This window comes from Lepidochelys olivacea, assembly GCF_965140295.1.
Source record: "Lepidochelys olivacea isolate rLepOli2 genome assembly, chromosome: 11".
Lineage (NCBI taxonomy): Eukaryota > Metazoa > Chordata > Testudines > Cheloniidae > Lepidochelys > Lepidochelys olivacea.
The window spans coordinates 70,130,837-70,152,747 of NC_140421.1; the positions used below are offsets into that span (position 1 = coordinate 70,130,837).

Here is a 21,911-nt window from a genome sequence, read left to right on the forward strand (position 1 = left end):
AATCTATTTATTACTCAGCAGCATTAACTGGGTTATTGTAACATAATTCATAAAGGGGGGAGGGATAGCTCAGTGGTTTGAGCATTGGCCTGCTAAACCCAGCCTTGTGAGTTCAATCCTTGAGGGGACCATTTAGGGATCTGGGGCAAAAATTGGGGATTGGTTCTGCTTTGAGCAGAGGGTTGGACGAGATGACCTCCTGAGGTCCCTTCCAACTCTGATATTCTGTGTGAATATATCCAGTGACATGTCCCTGAAATAAAACATACCTGTGCTGGAGTTAATATTTAACACATGAATTTTCTGGAACATGCAGGTAATTAGGATCCCTCAGTACTGTCATTTTATAATTGCATTAATTAAGTTAAATTCAGTAATATATGGTTACCATAATAAACATGAAGTGCCATATTTTCAAAGGCCCCCTGTGGTTGAGTGAGCCTTCCGAAATGTGCATGCATCCATTCAGCTGATGCTCCTCTCTGGATACATGAAGATATCCATTTAATAGAATCATAGAATATCAGGGTTGGACAGGACCTTAGGAGATCATCTAGTCCAACCCCCTGCTCAAAGCAGAACCAATCCCCAATTTTGGCCCTCTCAAGGATTGAACTCACAACCCTGGGTTTAGCAGGCCAATGATCAAACCACCAAGCTATCCTTCCCCACATTTGTACATGTCATTACCCAGCTGATATACACAAGAAACCCTTTCTGGATCCAAAGGCCAGTATGGACTATGGTACATTTTGTATGGTTCACCCACTGCGTAGGCATTTGAAAACGTCATCCCAAAATGTTTCGGTCAATTACATTCTGAACTATCATTGGAGTTGCATGGGTATAGCCAAGGGCAGAATTTGGCCCAATACCTTATCTTCCTACATGGGCTCCATTCATCCATTGGTAAATGCATGTAATTTTCACTCATGGTAGTTTTTTTATCTAACCATCTGGCCTGGTTTCAAAATTTAATTGGGGCAGTTTATTCTTGTTTAGCTAAAAGCGGCCATTCCAAAACCCATGAAAATCAAGCCCAAAGGACCCAGTTCACAGCTCATGTGTGCATGGGGGCCTTGCAGCTGTGGGATCTGAGTTTAGAACTTTTTTCCAGTTCTTTGATATTTATATGGGAAAGTTTTTTTTTAAAACATTCTACTCAGAGACTGCTACGAGTGTAAAGTTCAGACCTCGCAATACCGCAAGGGTTGTCGTTCATTCTGTTTCTACTTGTATATTTTCTATTTACAGAACAGCTCATTTGAAGAAGTATCAGTCTGAAACATTATACAACAACTGGAATATATGTGTGTCTATATATATGGAGAGAGAGAGGGAGAGACTGGAATTTTCAAAAGTGCCTATGGGAGTTAGGCACTGAAATTCAATGGGATTTGGGCACCTAATTCCCATTTGTGCCTTTGAAATTTTACCCACAATGTACAGATTGTATATTCTACAGGTCAGCGCAAGCTATGAGAACTCATTCCTGCAAGGTTCTAAACACCTCTGTGAAGCACTGAGGCCTAGATGTCATAGGTAGCTAGGCCCCTAACTCCCACAGTTGAGGAAGCCCTTTGGAGGAGTGCTCGTCATTTTTCAGAGTCAGGTCCTAATGGCCTGATGCAAAGCCCATTGAAATCAGGGGGAGTGTTTCCACTGGCTTCAGTGGTCTCTGGATCAGACTTTAAGAGTCTAACCTCCCCGAAATAATCAGGAAGAAATGGTTTTGTCTTAATCTTGTCCATTGAAAGTGGTATGGTGGTGAAGTGGGTTGCTTTTTTGGGGGGGGTGGGGTGGAGGGGTGGTTGGTTGGTTGCAGTTCCTGCATTCCTGTTATATGAGGAAATATAGTGTATAATTTGACCATGGCAATCATATTTATTAACAAAGACTTATGCCTTATTGGTCACTTTTGTGCCTGCCAAACTCTTTGGATGATTCACACTAACTTCTATATAAAGTTAAAAAAAAGACCCAGGGCCTCCATGTTTGGATATCTAGCTTCTCACAAGCCCAGAGGATATTTTTTGGCATCTTTCTGGAGGACACAAATCAGTGTTTTAACAAGCCTTTTTATTAAGCTGGCATCCTTCCTACATCCAAATCTCTGGCTTTTTGCCTGGCACCCCTCTCCAGTGGGAAACTGATGAGGAGCAAAACTGGCTGCTGGGGGAACAAATATTGGAAGGGTTTGGAAACTATTCAAGGTTCTGGAAAGTGGCTGAGGTTAAACCACTAATGAATGGTATGTGAATAGCTTAACTTTGGCAGCTTACGTTAATAACATCCTTTTAAACTGGGAAGTCTAGGCAGTTAGAACTAGATTGTGACTTGGATTATCCACTGGCATAGATGGAGTAAGAATTCCTGCATCCCCCTAATATGAGCTGCCTGGACTTTGGGTCCAGGGGCACAGGAATAAAGCTATTCACCTGCTTGCTCCCATCTGGGAGCAGGTTGTGGGCAGAACCTTGGCTTTAACCTTTAACGTAGGACAAGTTATGCAGTCCTTAGTCAAGCAAAACGCCAGCTGGAGTCTTTGAAGCCAGTAGGGCTTTTGCCTGAGAAAAGGCATGAGGCCAAACACTAGTCTTATTGAACACCAGAATAAACAGGCAGGGGCTCGCTGATGGGCTCAAGGACTGCCATTTCCTCCCACCACACTAATGGCGTAGAAGAATTGCTACTACCACCCATGAGCTGTAGTAGAGGCTGTTGTTAGAGAGCTTATTCCTTCACTCTCCCACTTCCCTGGTCCTTCTCGCATGAACAGAGAGTAACAATACCTGAAGTTCGAAGGTGCAAACAATTCGATGTTTATTGGGGTGAACTTCCAGCAAGCTTAAATACAAGTTCCTTTTTCCTTATTTTCGAATCCCAATTTACTTCCTGTTTGCCCCTAATTTATATAGTATTATTCTTAGTATACCTTAACCAATCATTCTACTGAAATTTAATTAACCAATCCTAACATATTGTAACATGATTATGTAACCAATTATATCCCACCACCTTAATTAGTTTACACCCAGCAAAATTAATTATACAGCAGACAGAAACAATCACAGAACCAGACAGAGATTATACAGACAAACAATAGCAAAGTGGGAACTATAATGACAAAACAATACAGAAGTGAGGATTTCACATCCCAGCTATTGATAAGTGAGTTCTTGCCAGACAGGATGCTATCAAACTAAGTTTCCTTTACATTTTCTAGGCACTTCCCTTTCTCTGGAGGTGATAGGAATACAATCCTGTCCTGATAGTGCCTGACAGCCCAATAGCACCTTATTTCAATGTGACTAGTTTGGAATGTGAGGATGTGACTGTTCGCTTCCCAGCTTATGGCTGCCTCTGCTGCTTAGCCAAAGGCCTTAGCCTAAGAACAGGGCCTCGAACTGTCCCAGTAAGAGAAGGCCCTTACACCAGCAGACAGTGATTTTGATCCTTTCTTTTATACCTCTAGAACTAGCCAAGTGATAAGAATACCCCTAAATTCTTAAAGTACAGGCCTTTGCAGACAGGCCTGAATATCTATATCCTGACAGCTGTTACGTCTGTACTCCCACTACTCAGCACTCTTGGTCTACAAGTACAACATAGTCCTGAACTACTGGCCAAAGGCCCGGCGCATGCTGCCACAGACAGGACTCCGGCAACCTTGGCTGTATTGTGCGCATGGAATATTGAATCCCTATAACAGCCTTCCCACAGCCTGCCTGCCAGTGCATCAACTCCACTGCTTTTTAGGCCTTCTGCTCCAGCGCAGAGGCTGATCACAGCAAAGGCCCCGATTACGGATTTTGCCCCATAAGAGCATCAAACTCCTAAGAGTATTTTAAGATGGCACATTACTTTTCACCGGCCAGCCACATTATAGACAGTATTGTAATACTGTACTTTTCTTGTACCCTTCATTCTTAATTAGCCTAAAACATACAAAACAAGCTGGGCAAGGTTTTCAAAAGTGACTGGTGATTTTGAATGCCTCTGTTTTTGGGTGCCCAACTTGAGACCCCGTAGAGGAGTCTGGCTTCCAGCCCTTTTTTGGAAAATCCAGCCATTATAAGGACTCTTAAGTTGGGAACCCAAAATTAAAGCCCTCAAAATCACTAGTCACTTTTGAATATCTTGGCCACTGTCATTAAAAAAAAAAACTGGAAAAAAGTCCTCCAGTGCTCCTGTATAAATTGCTTTTCACTGTCACCAAGAGAAGCAATGGATTTGTAAAAAGAAGTTTCAGTTAAGGCTGTATGTGGAAAGCGAAGATGTGGACCCTCTCCCCATCCTATAATTGTTGATTTTCTTATTATGGCTTCTAGGGTAATAGTGCTGAAAGTTAAATCAAGATTGCGCAATATTCACATGCACAAATGACGCAATAAATATATATTTATGATATTGTCTACATATCATCATATTTTATCCTAATACCTATTAACCATGTTAATATTTATTTATCTAGTGCCCACATTTCCTGTGTTAAATATAATGGCATTTTGATGCCAGTATGGCACAACCAACTTTATTTCTAATTACCAGCCCTTCAGACTCAACTGGGAATTTGAAAATCCAGTTGTGTTCTTTCTACTTCTTACATCAACATCCCTATAAAGATTTGGCAGTTAAAATTTAGTCAACAATTTTGTTGAGCCAGAATAGACTCCAGCTCACTCTTCCATAGCGGGGCTGGCTGTGTTGAGCGAAGAACAGTAATAACTTGTTTTATTAGCTAAGGACACAGACAGGACATGAAGACACACAGGGAACAGGTATGTGGAATAAGTGGGAACTGTTCTTTACTTAATTGCTTTTGTGAGCGTAATCATTTTGAGACACATGGGACTAGATGATGTAAATTAGCATGCCTCCGCTGAAGCCAATAGGAATACACCAGTTTATGTCAACTGATGTTCTAGCCCGTTGAAGAGTATGAAGATTTTTCATTTGTGTGTTTTTTTTCTGTGCTAGAATACCCTATGAAATTTCCAGTGTTATTATGATTAGCCTTTGACATTTTCTAACTTTTCCCCATGATTTAGAAAGAGACATTGTTATAATAAATCATATTTTATAGTGGAATTCAATGTAATCCCACACTAGAAAAGGGGAAAATATTCTGAAAGGAAGCACTGTAAAGGTGAAGTTCATGGCACAAAACCAAAGTACCCATAAGAGGCATGTAAAATAACAGTAACACTTACTTCAAGCAAACAAGAAGTCATGTAGCCCGTTCAATTCTTGATGTTGCATTGATAAGCACTGTTGATTGAGCACTTCCACTGACAATATATATGTATATTGTTAATTGCAGTTGTTGAAGTGAACAAGAAGGACATAGTCTTCCTGGTAGATGGCACAACTGCATTGGGACCTTCCCAGTTTGGTGCAATCCGTGATTTCATTGCCAAAATCATCCAAAGGCTGGAAATTGGACCAGACCTTATCCAAGTCGCTGTGGCACAATATGCAGATACTGTGAAACCAGAGTTCTATTTTAGTGCCAGTCAGAATAAAAAAGAGGTCATCAGTGCTGTAAGGAAATTGAAGTTAATCGGTGGTACGAAACTCAATACAGGTTTGGCATTGGACTTTGTTAGGAAAAACTTCTTCACCAGTTCTGCAGGGTACAGGAGTGACGAAGGTGTTCTGCCCATGCTGGTGCTCATTACTGGTGGTAAGTCCACAGATGATGTTTCCCAACCAGCAGCAGAGATTAAACGGAATGGAATTGTGGTTCTCACCATCGGGTCCAAAAACGCAGTTCAGTCGGAACTTCAAGCAATTGCCCAGGAAGCAAACTTTGCGTTCACTTCAGCTAGCTTCAGTACCCCAGCTTTGCAAGGCATTCTCCCTGAAGTGCTGACACCTATAAGAACACTCTCTGGAGAAGTAGTTATTCAAGAAATACCACCAGGTAACCATACACATTTATCAAAGGAGATGTAGCTGACATAGTTCTCACTTCTTATTTTGTACCTAGTAGAGATGAATGAATTGTCCATAATGGATATTTAGTTCAGTTAAATGTTGCCTCTTTTCCATTTGCAGAATGTTCATGAACAGATTGTTAAATTCTTTAATGCATTTGTTACTTGAGGTCTTTGTAAATTTGCCCTTCCCACATATTTGTCGTAAATATTTAGAACCTTAACTTCAAAATTCATGCTATTCTGGTTAATTATGTAAGTCACATGGTATTGTTTCTGATCTCTGATGAGATGATTTGTGTTACTAATCACCATCACCATATACAATTTGAAATTATATCATATTTATCATATATGATAATTATATCATATTTATATTGTATCATATACAATCACCATATACAATTTGAAATTTGCTTTCAGTGGATATTCGATCGATCATGCAAGCTTAATAATTCTATTTGAAAGTACTGTAAGTTTGATGATAAAGCTTGACCGTTCAGAGAAAGTGACCCTGAAAAGTTTGTGAACATTGAGGACTTCTAATTCACTTTCAAATTCAAATGTGCAGAAAAAATTCTCATTATCCACCTATCTATAAAACTAACTGAGTATAAAACTAGTCTAGAATTGGTTGTGTCCATTTAGAGTGTGACCCAAAGCCCATTGAAGTCAATGGTTTCTTTCCATTGACTTCTATAGGCTTTGGATGAGACCCTTACACAGTAACCTGAGTAATGGCATCTGAACCAGTTTCCCATGTATTTCAATAGATGATTTTTCTGCCTAAAGATTTTGTACTAAGGGTCTCCTCAGGACTTTTCACCAGTGGACAAGTGTGAGGCTGGATTCTTATAATAAAATACAGAGGGTCATGTTCTAAACTCACATTTCAGTCCCATGTCATGAAAACATGAGACAATTAAGGCCCCCCTTCAGTTCCCATTAAGGTCACTAGAGAGATTCCCATTGACTGAAGTGAAATTCGATCACGACTGTATCATTTTCTAGTTTCTTCAAGTTACTAAAATGATAACCCAGGGTGCAGAAAACCTGTATGGTTTTAAGAATCCTTTCAAAACACAATGACTGCTCCCTACGGAGAGTTGCCATTTTATAAATCAGTTTGCCTGCACTGGTCCTTAATTAAGATGAATATCACGGGAAAAGAATCTATCATTTAACAAGCTTTTTCAAAATGTGTTTCCTGCTAATACAGTTTTGCATGGCTACATGTCAACCCTGACATTTTTATTTCAAAACGCCAAGTAAAAATGTCCTTAAACTTTTTGTTCTTTAAAACTTATAAATGTAGCTTCCCTCTTTGTCTCTCTGTCTCTGTCATAAACAAAGCCACAAAGAAACACTATATGCAAGTAAATGTTCCCTTGCAACAGCCCATTACAAATAGTATTACTGAGTATGACACTCTGGTAGATTATCTAAGGATATTAGCTCGCATCAAGGCCTTGAATGGTGACCACAGATGAGAACAGAGAAGAGCAACTTAATCTATATGATTTGGCAGAAATCATTTCATTCCAAAGGGACCAATTTTGCCCTTTTGATTTTTAATGCCCTGTTACTAGGGCCCTATAGAAAGAATAGAGGAATGTATCTACATACATGCCTATATATGTATGTGGAGTTGGCATCCATATGATCAATTGCAGAGGCATGCTATAAATTGCATTGGCAAGTGATAAATCCATTGCATTCCTATGCAGTTTATCTCAAACATAGGACCACGTCTCCAGCCCACTAGTCTATCTCCCGGGGACTTCCCCTAACATTTCAAACCCCTCAGCAGCTTCAAACACGAGACTTAGTTTTTTAAACCAACCTACAAGAGAAAAGTTGGCTCCTGCATCCCCCTAAAAGTGGAATTTCCCCCCAAACTGATCCCAGGTAGAGGCCCAGATTTGTTCCGGAAGCAACGGCAGCTTTTCAGCAGATAGGGATGTTTATGATTTTAAAGTCTGATATCACAGGACCTTTTAAGGACTAGAAGCGGGAACTGGAAAAGGGAGATTCCAAGGGTGAAATCCCAACCCTATGGAAGTCAACGGGAGCTTTGCCATTAACATCAACAGGGCCAGTATTTTACCCTAAGTGTTCCAGTGGGATTTAGCACTATCTAAGGGGCTGAGATACTATTTTAAAGCTGTGACATTTTGGCCCAGATCCTGCCGTTTGCTGCACCTTTCCAGAGCAAAAAGGCCCTAATGCTGATGTAGGGCGAATTCTCTAGTGGGATTGAGCTGACTCTGTGGCTCTGATGCCACCTTTCTCCATGCTGCAGGGGACCATGGCTGGGCCAGGTACTATGCAACATCAATACGAGGGGCCGGAATTGGGACCTAAGCAAGGGGTGCAGGATCAGGCAGTGCATCCCCAAAGAGGGAAGTTCCTCTCAGTCACTGACAGCAAAATGCAAATCTGCCGTTCTGCAGCTAAGGAGGGTGGAGATACACAAGCACCTTACATAGTCACCCCAATACAGCCACGAGTAACACCTACTTAAAAACACAACATACAGTGAAAGATATTTAAGGTGACCACTCAAAATACCAGCCGAAACTGGTTACTTAAGACAGGTGCTCTAGTACCAGAGCCTGGCGTTACCTCAGATTTACTAGAGCCTGGAGTTACCTCAGATTTACACTGAGAGCAGAATCTGGCTCACTATGCTTTGGGGGCAGTCACTTGGAATGGGAGATTGTCTCATAAGGATGGTCTCTGGTACTGGTTTCACTATATTTGACCATGATTCAGATCACAGTGTATTTTACAGACTACTGAGCTCATATTTTCTATAAGGTGTTAATAGAAGCCCCAAAGTTTTAATTAAATATTATCTCACACCAGTGTAAATGGAGACTAACTGCAGAGAGTCAGATTCTTATCTGGTGTACATTAGTGTTTCTCTATTAAAGTCAATGAAACCAGTTTACACCAGCTGAGGTTCTGACCCAGAGTAACTACAGAATACATAACCATTCTGATTGGCATTAGTAATAATATGCATTTTCTATGCAGCAGACAAGGACGAGGCTCCATTTCTAAACAGTAGCCATTCAAATACTGTTTGCAGCACAAGTCAAAAACAAAACATCCAATAGCTTCACAGAATCTTTGTGCTGTTACTCTCTTGGAAACTCTCTCTTCACTTCTCTCTCTCTCTCTCTCTCTCTCTCCTACTCCCCCTTTCTCTCTAACAAGGTATACATGTGTGTACAGTGCATACTGTATGCACACATGACAAATACTGGTATGTTTTCTATGATGTCTCACATTATTTTCTGTGCTCCACTGCAGTTCAAAGCAAAAGGGATATCATCTTTCTTTTGGATGGATCGCTCAACGTTGGAAATGCCTACTTCCCATTTGTACGCGACTTTGTTGTGAGCCTAGTTAACGACCTTGATGTTGGAAATGACAATGTACGCGTTGGCCTAGTACAGTTTAGTGACACTCCTACAACTGAATTCTTTTTAAACTCATTCCCAACCAAGGCAGAGATCATTACTCGCCTGAGGCAGTTGTTCCCTAGAGGGGGATCAGTGCTGAATACTGGCTCGGCACTAGACTTTGTCCTTACGAATCACTTCATTGAAGCTGCTGGGAGCAGAATAGATGAACAAGTTCCACAGGTCCTGGTCCTGCTTGTAGCAGGGCAGTCTGCTGACGCAGTCAGACAAGCGTCCAATGCATTAGCTCGGGCTGGAGTGCTGACGTTTTGTGTTGGAGTTAGAAATGCTGATAAGGCAGAACTTGAGCAGATGGCATTTAATCCAAGAATGGTGTATTTTGTGGATGATTTCAGTTCTTTGGCAGCTTTACCACAGGAGTTAATTAATCCTTTAACAACATATGTTAGTGGAGGTGTGGAAGAAGTTCCACTTGCCCCTTCAGGTAATATCTACCTTTCTTCATGTTGACTGTATTAAGTTGGTCTTGTTTCTTTTGATTGTTTACTTTGAATGTTGCACAACTTCTTATTTGTCCAAGGCCCTGATCCAGCAAAGCATTAACCCTTTATTTAATTTTATGTGGGTAGACCTATTGACCCACTGAAGTCACCACTAACATGCTTAAAGTTCAGCAACTGCTCAAGTGCCTTGCTGAGTCAGCACTGAAATGGAGCTCAGAATGGGTCTATGACCACCGTACCAAATATCCTGCCCAATTGTCCCCGTAGCCTTTGTATCCTGACCACTTGGGATACATTAGTGCCTATGATAGGTGTTTGAATGGACCAGCTCACATGTAGGGAGTGGTTACTGCTCCCCACAAAAAATGAAATGGAGAGATTAATATAGTGCAGAACAGCAAAGATCAACCAAGGCAAAAGCAAACCCCAAACATAAAAGGCTAGAGTCGACCCTCAGTTGCAACCCCACTGAAATAAACGGGCTGGTCCAGGTGTAGAGGAGGATAGAATTTATTCTTGATAGTGAGTTAAAAGTTAATGAAAGTCTCTGACATTATCTCCAAAAATATTTGTGTCATGTTTAACGTTAACCTGATATATAAAAATATTTCCCCCAGAGTTCTTTTATTGTGGCTCCGTTCAGAAGGGGCTATTAAAAAGATTAAGATTATTTTGTTTGGAAATGAGAAAATTAAGAGGAATTTGACAAATAGATAACAGATGCTCCACTTTGCTTTGGAAAGTCAATGAAATTAAAAGGTGACCAAAGTGAAATAGGTTAAGTGTCCCTTTCCATTTAGATACTTCAGTTAATGAAAATCACTCAATCATTTTAAATATCCGGCTCCTTAAAAGAAAAGTTTCCATGATGAACCATAAAAAGGTTTTAACATCTTGTTTTCTTTTTCTCTCTATTTGTTCTAGAGAGTAAGCAAGATATTTTATTCATGATTGATGGCTCAGCCAACTTATTGGGGCAGTTCCCTGTTGTCCGGGACTTTGTGCACAGAACTATTTCTGAGCTCAATGTGAAGCCAGATGCCATCCGAGTCTCTGTAGCTCAGTACAGCGACGACGTCCAGGTGGAGTTCACCTTTGATGAACTCCCATCCAAGCAGGAAATACTCCAGAAAGTGAAACGAATGAAGATAAAAACTGGGAAACAACTGAACATGGGGGCTGCACTGGATTATGCAATGAAGAATCTGTTTGTGAAGAGTGCTGGAAGCAGGATTGAAGAAAGCGTTCCTCAGTTCTTGGTTCTGCTTTCTGCTGGGAGATCTACTGACAACGTGGAACAACCAGCAGAGGCCCTGAAAGGAATTGGTGTTGTCGCTTTTATTATCGCAGCCAAGAATGCCGATCTCAGAGAACTAGAAAGGATAGTTTATGCTCCAGAGTTCATTCTAAAAGTCGATTCCCTTCCTAGAATTGGAGACATACAACCGAAGATAGTCAACTTATTGAAAACCATAGAAATTCAACGACCAGGTATGGAAAGCCACCATTTCTTTTGTTTTTATAATGTTGAAACGTATCAAATTTGTTTCAGAGGACTAAAAAAAATGTTGCAAAAATTATAAATTATAAATCATAAATTAAAACTACATACAAAACAATGGATCCTGGGCCTGATCCAAAGCTCACTGGAGCTGGTGAAAAGTCTCCCATTGACTTCAGTATGTTTTGGCTCAGGCCCAGTACGATTGAGGTTTAAAATAATTATGTAGCAAGTGGTAGTCTACGTTGCTTTTCCTTCATTCAGGCTCTGACCCAGTAAAGCACTTCAGTGCATGCTTTCCTTTAGGCACAAACAGTCTCATTGAAGTAAAAAGTCTACCTTATGGTTTATGATTTATATTTATAAAGTATAATCTGCAGGCCACAACAGAGACTGCAGCCCCATTGTGCTAAGCACTGTGCAAATATGGTGTAATGGACAGTCTCTTCTCTGAAGAGACTGTCAGTAGGAGTAGATTTAAGTGCTTTGCTGGATTAGGGCTACAAGGAGCAAATTAGGGCTTGGTTGTCTCTATTTCTCTTCCAGACAGATTTTGTTTTTCTTGAAAGTGGTGTGAGGAAAGAGGAGTATGGCAGAATTGACAATCCAGGGCATAAATCTATTGCTTGCCATCCTAGGTTCATTTGTCTATCTTTCTCCTTGAATGAAACACAAAGAGCTTTTATATGTTGCTCCCAGATATCAACCAGTAAATTAAATGCTATTGAATGCGTTACCTAGGGAGGTGGTAGAATCTCCTTCCTTAGAGGTTTTTAAGGTCAGGCTTGACAAAGCCCTGGCTGGGATGATTTAACTGGGAATTGGTCCTGCTTCGAGCAGGGGGTTGGACTAGATGACCTTCAGGGGTCCCTTCCAACCCTGATATTCTATGATTCTATGATTCTATGAATCAATTGCAATTATAACAGGAGGAAATTAAAATGACATAACTAGAATAAAGGATAACAAAAGGGTAACAATTCAATCATCAAAATTCTAAACAGCATGGTATCATACAGACATCATCTGTGAACACATGCCTTTTTGGTGAAACATCCCTGCTTTGCCAACAAAGACAATGGGTATTATGGCCTCCCACCAGCAGATGGAGACATGGAAAATGCAACATACTTAACATGAAGCCTCCATGAAGGTTCTAGCCAGATGAACCTTATCCGGTCTTTGACAGGCAATGAGTGCTTACTGGTTGGCCTGCAGCAGGGTTCTGAAGTTTGGTCTGAGTTTGTTCGGTAGTAGAACGGATCAAATTTTTTTATCTTTTAGAAATGTTCAACTACTTTTTTCACAAAAATGATTGAAAATTTTTCATTTTTATTTTAGTTCACTTTTCTATCCTGCTGGCTTGAGCCAGCTGAACTATTGTCACAAAAATACTTTCACCGTTGTCCAATCAGCTGTGGAATTTGTGTGTGTGCAGCATTACTTATTTCTAGGTTAGAATGATCCTCAGGGACGTTTTTTCCCCTCTGTCTCTCCTCCATCTTCCACCCCTCTCTAGAGCACTCTTTGTGGAGTAGTCAACTGGTGCTAATGTGCTCCACTCCCTAGAGACCCTTGATTGCTTTAGGAGAAAATGGCCCCTGATTACATACTCCATTCGTCCTCCCTTGCTGAAGGCTGATGCCTCCACTAAAGAGTATAGAGCCCCTCCCGACTAAGAAGGTATCACCCAGCACATGATGTCGCAGGGTTTTCACTGGATTTCCATCCATCTGTCCATTAGTCAAGAGCCTTTGACTGCCTGGCTAAAGGGAAACTATAAAGAAACAGGATCAGCATCTGTGATACATGACCTAAGATCCCAAGCCTCTCCTCTCTCTGCAAATCATTTTATACAGAGGATGTCTACTTTACACCGAGAATCTGACTTATCTTCCCCTCCCCTCATTGTCTCCATAAACAGCTGACGAAAGTCAGAAGAAGGATGTGGTGTTTCTGATTGATGGCTCAGATGGTGCCAGAAGTGGTTTTCCTGCACTGAGGGCCTTTGTGCAAAGAGTGGTCGAGAGCCTGGATGTCAGTTCTGACAGGGTTCGTGTTGCCGTGGTGCAATATAGCAACATCATACAACCCAAGTTCCTTCTGAACTCCTACTCTGATAAATCAGATGTGATCAGTGCCATCCAGGGCCTGTCCGTTATGGGAGGGGCTCCTCTTAATACAGGTGCAGCCCTGGACTATGTCATAAAGAATGTGTTCACCAGCCCAGCTGGCAGCAGAATAGCTGAAGGTGTCCCTCAGCTATTGATTCTGCTGACATCTGGCAAATCTAGAGATGATGTGAGAAGGCCCTCGGTGGCCCTGAAGACCGGAGGCATGGTGCCTTTAGGCATTGGAATTGGAAATGCCGATATCACGGAGCTGCAGACCATCTCTTACATCCCAGACTTTGCTGTTGCCATCCCCGACTTCAATCAACTGGATACCGTACAGCAGGTCATCTCAGAGCGAGTCACTCAGCTTACCAGGCAACAAATTAAACAGCTAACTCCGGATTTCGAATTGCCAACACCCAGTCCAGGTGAGAAGGTGTTTTTTGGCTGTTGTGTCTGCAGAGCACCGCGCATACGAGTAAGATTCAGAGACAAAAAACTGATGTTTAAATAACATTATGGTTGTGATGCAGAGAGGGAAAGGTAAGGCATTCACAATTAAGGTTCCAAAACCAACCTCATCTCCCTGCCAATTTATCCTCTATTTGCCCATTTGTACCTGGGTTTGCAAGGATCTGTGTAATTCCTGCCAGTCATTCAAATACCTCTATAGGACAGGAGGGATAGCTCAGTGGTTTGCGCATTGGCCTGCTAAACCCAGGGTTGTGAGTTCAATCCTTGAGGGGGCCATTTAGGGATCTGGGGCAAAAATTGGGGATTGGTCCTGCTTTGAGCAGGGGGTTGGACTAGATGACCTCCTGAGGTCCCTTCCAACCCTGATATTCTATGATTCTATAGGCCCCAGTTCTACCCTGTGGTCCATGTGGGCAGACTGCTATGTCTACTCAGTCCACGGAAGTCAATGCAGGCTATCTTACAATAAATAAATGAGGTGATATATTAATCAATAACTTAGTGACCAGATAATTTCTGCCCCCCCTTCCCCAAAAGAAAACTAGATCATTTAGATAAGAAACTGACATTTTCATGTAAATGCAGATTCCTATCTAGATTTTTCAGACATTTATAATTCAGGCACGGAACTTTGCTCTGACCTGAAACCGGGTAGAAAAGCTCATAATCAGGAAGCAAACCTTCTTTTAGGAAATAACAGCAACAGGAAAAATAACTCTCAGATGGCAAGTGTAGAGCAATCTAGTGACGCAAAAGAGAGTGGGGTGTCACTGAACTCACTTTCTCCATGTCTAGATGGTCACCTTGCAATCTGCCTTGTGTAAGGGGTAGCATGGGGCTGCACCTCTCTGGGAAAAGACCAGAGAAGGACCTGTGGCTCAGAGATAATCCTCATGTCTACGACCTCATGTGGGTGGCAAGCTAGTCTGGCCAGTGAATAGGGATTAGGTGTGGAGCCAGGGCTCCTCTGACTCCCTGCCTTCTCAGCCCCCTCCCTGGTCTTCACTCAGAGGACTCATATCAGGAGAGCAACCATTGTTTCTCCCCACATGGCCAGGGTTGCAATCTGAACAGGGGAGCAAAGGGGCTTTAATGCTTCTGTTCCCTGACATGGCCAAGAGAGAGCTCTGACACTCTCCCCTCTGTGCACTAAATGAAATCGTGATACCTATTTTTTTAAATTAGTGGCTGTATTAAAGTGAGATTGTGTGAATGTGGGACAGAATGTGGCTTGCAGGGTCTACCCTCGCTTGGATTCCAAATGTTGTAAGTCAGAGTTGTGTATGAGGACTGCAGACTAGATTTCCACACTATTTAATCCTACACATAGATTTCATTGGACAGCTGATTTCAGCCTGGTGCTGCTTGCTGTTGCCCCCCAAAATGACGATGTATAATTGCACATCTGTGGGTGCCTTCAACTTTTGCCCTTTAGATCATTTACCAATGCAACTCTTGGGCATATGTGCATCATCTGAACTCTTTCTCTTTTGACAGTGAGCAGCAAGAAGGATGTTGTGTTTCTCATTGATGGCTCCCAGTTTGTTACCGCTGAGTTCAATTTCATCCGTGGCCTGATTGAACGGCTAGTGAGCTCCCTGGATGTGGGTTTCGATGCCACCCGGGTTGCTGTGATCCAGTTCAGTGACGATCCCAAGGTCGAGTTTCTTCTCAATGTTTACTCCAGCAAAGATGAAGTGCTGAATGCTGTAAGAAGATTAAAGCCCAAATTAGGCCAAAGGGTTAACGTAGGAGCTGCCCTGGAGTATGTGTTGAAGAATATCTTTACAAGACCTTCTGGAAGTCGCATAGAGGAAGGTGTCCCTCAGTTTTTAATATTACTCTATTCCCGCCCATCTGCTGATGAGGTAGAGGACCCTGCCTTCCAAATCAAAGTAACTGGTGTCGCACCTCTGACTATCGGAAAGAATGTGGATCCTGAGGAGCTGACAAAGATTTCTCTCAGCCCTGAATATATATTCTCAGTGAGAAGCTTCCAGGAACTACCCAGCCTAGATCAGAAGCTCCTGACCCCTATTAGAACATTGACTTTAGAACAGATAGAAAGGCTCCTGGAAGACATAAAAGTCCCTTCAGGTAATATTGTCTGATCACTCGGTGCCTTTGTGTTGCTGTTAATGTAGATATTGCTAAAAGTGCAAATAACTTTCCATTCTTTCCCTGCCAACAAATGATTTTCCCCTTAAAAAGAAATACAGCACATTGCATGGTCAGGAGAATGGAGATTCATTAGAGATTTCATGGAGATATTGAGGGCTAAGGTTTTCTGGGCAAAAGTGATATTGCTTACCTTATCTGCAGCCCTTTGAAGAGTTTTCTAGTTAAAATAAGCATAAATCTGGGGCCAAATGCGGTTAGGAACATTTAAGGAAATGAATGCAAAAAAAATAAAAATCAGATTACAGGCGATTAGGATTTGGGGTGATATATGATTATAATTTTGGATGTAAATTTAAACTGACTGGTAAAGCCAAAAAGAAGCAAACAAAAAACACCCACCCCCCCAAAAGAAACCAACTCCAATTCTCATGCCTAAAGAGTGGGTTTTCACTTTAATAGATAGCACATTTTAGCATTCCCCCTTAAAAACAAAGCATATGTGCTATATTTTTCAGGTGAATGGAGCTTCATCAGAGATCCTATGTGTTGTGTCATCCTTGGGAAGGGATTGCTCAGAAACCTTACAGCAAAGCTCAAGCAAGGAGGTTTTTCATGTCAGTAATTTTCCTCTCTCCTTGACGTTTTTGTTCTGCAGAATTGGACGGCAATGAGAAGGACATCATCTTCCTCATCGACAGCTCTGACAGCGTCAGGACCGACGGTCTTGCACACATTCGGGATTTCATCATCAGAATTGTTCAGCAGCTGGACGTTGGGCCAAACAAAGTGAGAATTGGTGTGGCCCAATTCAGCAATACTGTTTTCCCGGAGTTCCTTTTAAAACAACACAAGACCAAAGATGCCGTTCTGCAAGCCATACGCCGCCTGAGGCTCAGAGGAGGGTCCCCACTGAACGTTGGAGCAGCACTGGACTATGTTGTGAAGAATTACTTTGTTAAGTCTGCAGGGAGCAGAATAGAAGACAGGGTCCCCCAGCATTTAGTCCTCCTCCTTGGAGGGAGGTCCCAGGATGATGTGACTAGACCTTCTGCTTTGATTGCATCCACTGGGGTTAAAGTCCAGGGTGTAGGAGCAAGGAATGCAGATAGCACTCAGTTACAGAGAATTATCAATGATCCTAGACTTGCATTCATAATCAGAGATTTTACAGAACTTCCAACCGTTGAAAAGAGATTCATCGAATCATTAAAAGAACCTCAAGAGTCTACATCCATACCTCCTACAATTCCAGTTCCTGGTCAGTCTTTTATTCATGTTGGTATACACTAGGGGAAACCTTCGGGATGCAACATGGGATAAAATGATCGTAATTTGTAAAGCTGTTCAGAATTAATGTATTTTAGTCCTTATTCCTGTGCTTGCATTTCACTAAAGAATACTCGCCGAAAGGACCTTGCAGAACTTGGAAAATGGTAGAATTTAGAATGTGAATAAGACGGAAATATGTTCCTCATAAAAATAAATAACATATTACATAGCATAACATTTGGGCGGGGTGGGCCCATGCTCTGAGGTGGCACTGAGCATTCTCTCTCTTAGGGGCATGGCTGGCTGGCTCTTGCTCACATGCTTATGGTCTCACTGATTGCTGTATGAGGGTCGGGAAGGAATTTTCCTTCAGGTCAGATTGGCAGTGACCTTGGGGGGGTTTCCTCCTTCCTCTGCAGCGTGTGGGGTGCGGGTCACTTTCCATGATTATCTGTGTATGTCTCACTTAATTATTTCCCTGACATTGTGGGGGCCTCAGGCACTGGTGCACCTTGGTCCCTCCTGTTCTCTGCCCATGGCACATAAAGTCTAGTCTCCTATGGGCTGTCGTACTTTGGTCTCATTTCGGTTGCTAGGTTTAGTGTGTGGGTGCTGGGTGATGTTGTTGGCCTGTGCTATACAGGAGGCCAGACTAGATGATCTGGGGGTCCTCTCTGACCTTAAACTTCATGACTCTATCATAAATATTATGTTTTATGGCCCCTTTCTTCTGAGCAGTCACAAAACTGCTTGTGTTGCTGAAGAAACATAAAGATAAGATGGAAGTGGTAGTGAAACATATCATTACTTCACATGGGGCCTGCTCCAAAGTCCACTGAAGTCAGTGGAAAGATTTCCACAGACTTCCAAGAGCCTTGGATCAGGACTATATTTAGGAGTTCTCCTCGTCTTAAAATAGAAGCAGGCATTTTGCTAAAATAATAGAAGTTTTGCACTTAGATTTGGCATTTGGAATTCTGTTCCCTGCCTCCCCCCAATCTATCCAGTTCTCTGCACTGGCTTCACCCTGGAGTGCTTGCATGTTGTGTGTGAATCACTGTTTTTATCATTTGCTTGCTCAGCATTTTCCTTGTTTGATTTTTCACTGGCACCCAGTAATGAATTACACCCAATGGTACCCTAATCTGGAACCTTGATAGACAAAGCTCTTAATGTTTGGTTCTTTGGTTCTTCATAATCTTTTGGTGCTCCTCCAAAGCTTTTGAAATACAGACACTCCTTTTCTCCATGTAACCGTCATTGTCTCTTTCAATGACCTGAACTGTGCCTTTTGTATTCTCTGCATATAATCTGTCACCCTAAATGGTTGCCTCAAGCCTAAGCATATTGATTCTCTTCTCCTTCCTGTTGCTTTGGTCTCTTTTCTCCCAAGAAGTCATCTCTGGTTGATATTTTGCCAAATCCAAAATGTGGTCTCAATAAATCTTGCAGAACCTGCTTTGCTGGCTAGTTTCTTCAAATCTCACATTTCAGAGGGCTTTTCTAGTTCATTGGTGCTTTAGGACATTTTCCCAGCACAGACTGACCGATTCTGCTATGGATTTAGCAGGCTAGCAGCACAGGTGCAGAGCAGGGGCCAGAGCGGAGTTGGGGACAAGGGAGACTTTGGACTTCAGGTGCTAATATGAATCCCCAAAAAGGTGAGGTGTGAGCTGGGGTTTGTGTCAGTTTGTATATTCTGGCCAAGATTTGAAAAAGTGACTAGTGAATTTGGGTGCTAGCAAAAGAAGAGACATCTTAAACGGGTCTGACTTTTTGAAAACGCAGCAGCCGCCTGCTCACTGAAAGTCGGGCTCCTTTAAGATTGGCCACCCAAAAAAGGAGGCATCAATCCACTTTTCAATGGCTTGGCCTTCCCTGACTCATTCTGAATTAGCTGTAGTCTTACTGCTCACTGTATTTTCCAAGGCAAGACATTTTTCTAAAGGAAACGCAGAATTATTTCTACGCGCAGCACGTCGCCTTTGCCGACAATTTAAGAATGGTCCGTTTCCCTCTATTGTTTGAGACAATATTCTGGGTGCCACAAAGCATTTAATACCCACCTTCTTTTTAACTGTTTCAGATGGTAAAAAGGAAGTCGACATCGTGTTTTTGCTGGACAGCTCCATCAATTTAGGGAGAGAGAACTTCCAGCAAGTTATCCAATTTGTATATTCCATAATCGATGCTCTCTATTCAGAGGATAAATCCATTAAAGTGGGATTGGCCCAGTACAACTCTGACGTGACGGATGAATTTTTTCTCAAGGACTATACCACCAAAGACCAGATCTTACGTGCTATCAACAGAGTAGTCTATAGAGGGGGCAGAGTGGCTAATACAGGAGAAGGCATCAAACACATCCAGGCAAAGCACTTTGTGAAAGAGGCTGGGAGCAGGGGGGAGGACAGGGTCCCTCAAGTTGCTTTTATTGTGACCGGAGGCGAGCCTTTGGACGAGGGACAGACAGCAGCCTTGGCCCTGACAAACGCAGGGGTCAAGGTGTTTGCCGTTGGCGTGAAAAACATCGACCTGGATGAGGTGAGCAAGCTGTCCAGTGACAGTGCCACTGCTTTCAGGGTGGCGACAGCCCAGGAACTGTCGGAACTGAACGAACAAGTGTTGATTACTCTCGATGCTGTTATGGAAGAGCAACTGTGCCCCGGAGTGAGTGAATCCCGAGGCAAGTACCCCTGTGGTAAAAATATTATTTCCGTGTATAGTTCTCCTCTTGGAGCACTTGGTTTGCTTTAAACAGACTCCTCCAAGAGCATTGTTGTATTCCTGTTGCCAGGCTTTCTTAAGCCTGGATCTTGCACATTCTAGTGAGTGGGCTCAGCTCTGCATGGTCTCGGCCCTCGCCTGTAAACTCTTCCCTAGGTGGGAAGCTCTTTGGCACTAAAACCATGCCTTCCTATGCATCTCTGGAGCGCCTAGAACACGTGGGGTGATACTGCAATATGTGTCAAATAACAATCCCAACAGGCATTCCTAGGGACCTCGAGAGGTCATCTAGTCCAGTCCCCTGCACTCAGGGTTGGTTGATCATGTGTTGACAACGATAGTATCTCCACCTCAAACAAAACAGTTACTAAATGATCTAATATTGCCCTGTGGATTTAAGTGTTATCTGATCTGACTAGCTCCTTTGTACTGTCTTAATTAGTTTTCACGACCAAAGGCTTACTAAGTGATAAACTGAAAACTAACTGCCCAAGATTAGTATGCATGTTATGCCAGTGAATTCCAGCTTGACAGGTGGCCTCACCGTGGATTTTGCCTTTAAACCAGAACTGGGTATAACTATATACGTTGGAGGATTAAGGATTGTGGGGAGAAGATTAGTGAGATTTACCCCTTTTGTCATGGTCTGCCCTTAACTTTCAGGGCACATTGTCATATTGTAGGATCTATTTCATTGGTCCATCCTCAGAATGATGGACTTTGTTTGGCTCCAGACATCCACAAAAGAAAGTACCATACAACTAGTGGGTCATTCTGTAGATAGCCCAGGTCACATGATGCTTGCTCCTCCTCATTTCCAGCTGATTGCACGGCTGCAGACATGCCAGGATGCATGCAGAAGAAGCTGGCAATAAGGAGGGTGAACCTGGTGTTTCTGCAGGATTCTTGCATGAATGGAAAGGGGATCCAGACTGGTAGGGGTCCTGTGGATGGACTGGGAGGGGAGGGAAGACTGTGTGATGATCTCTCTATTAAGATGTGGTCCCCGCTGGGGAAAAGTTAGACATGCCCATGATACAGATAAGAATAACATTTTGCACTGATCATTGCATTTTTCATCAAAGGATCTCAAAACACTTCACAGAGATCGATTACGGCTCACAACATTCCTGTGAAGTAGATAAAGCACAGATGATAAAACTGTAGCTAACAGAGTCTACCTGCCACGCCAAATGATACAAAACTGTTTGGCCACTAAACTGGGAATAGAACCCAGGAGTCCTGGCTCCCAATGCCCTGCTTAAACCACTCGACTTTTTGCGTCTCATATTAAATCTTTGTACTAATTCTCTCCTAAAATAATGCAAGACTTGTAATGCTGTGCAAATCAAGATAAAATGAAACTCTAGTTTTGGACGACAAATGGGAAATTGTAACAAATGAAAGGAGAAAACACTTGCCCACTATTAAAGGATGGACAGGCTTTCACAGAGGCAAAACAAGATATTTCCCCATGCAATCTATGACACATTTATTTATTAGCGGATTCATTTCCTATTTGTTTTTTAATAGATTAAGTCAAATTCTAAACAATAGCTACACTGAGAAAAACATAGGCCTTTTCCCCAATATAACCACTTTTTATTCATTGTTATTATTATAAGTAGTAGTTAGGGATCCAAACCAGAATCAAGGCCTAATTGTACTTGCTGTTGTCCAAACAAATAGCACAAAGATTGTCGCTTGCCCAAAGAGCTCACAATCTAGGATTCAGATAATATTCAACAGATGGATAAGTAGCGACTCAATTTTAAAAAAATAAACAGAGTTTGGTACCTGCTCTGTTCTGAAGCAATTATAGAATCATAGAA

At 42.1% G+C, this 21,911-nt stretch overlaps 1 protein-coding gene across 2 annotated transcripts in view; it reads left to right on the top strand.

The window, feature by feature from the left end:
* The window catches only part of COL6A3 (collagen type VI alpha 3 chain), a 109,765-nt gene that overhangs the window by 38,693 nt on the left and 49,161 nt on the right, over positions 1-21,911 (top strand). For both annotated transcript variants that reach the window (XM_084643470.1, XM_084643471.1), the window contains 7 exons: positions 5,324-5,926; positions 9,258-9,854; positions 10,798-11,364; positions 13,299-13,916; positions 15,460-16,059; positions 16,739-17,341; positions 19,439-20,038. In XM_084643470.1, the coding sequence (XP_084499596.1) occupies positions 5,324-5,926; positions 9,258-9,854; positions 10,798-11,364; positions 13,299-13,916; positions 15,460-16,059; positions 16,739-17,341; positions 19,439-20,038 (4,188 nt within the window). The remainder of the gene's footprint in view (positions 1-5,323; positions 5,927-9,257; positions 9,855-10,797; positions 11,365-13,298; positions 13,917-15,459; positions 16,060-16,738; positions 17,342-19,438; positions 20,039-21,911) is intronic.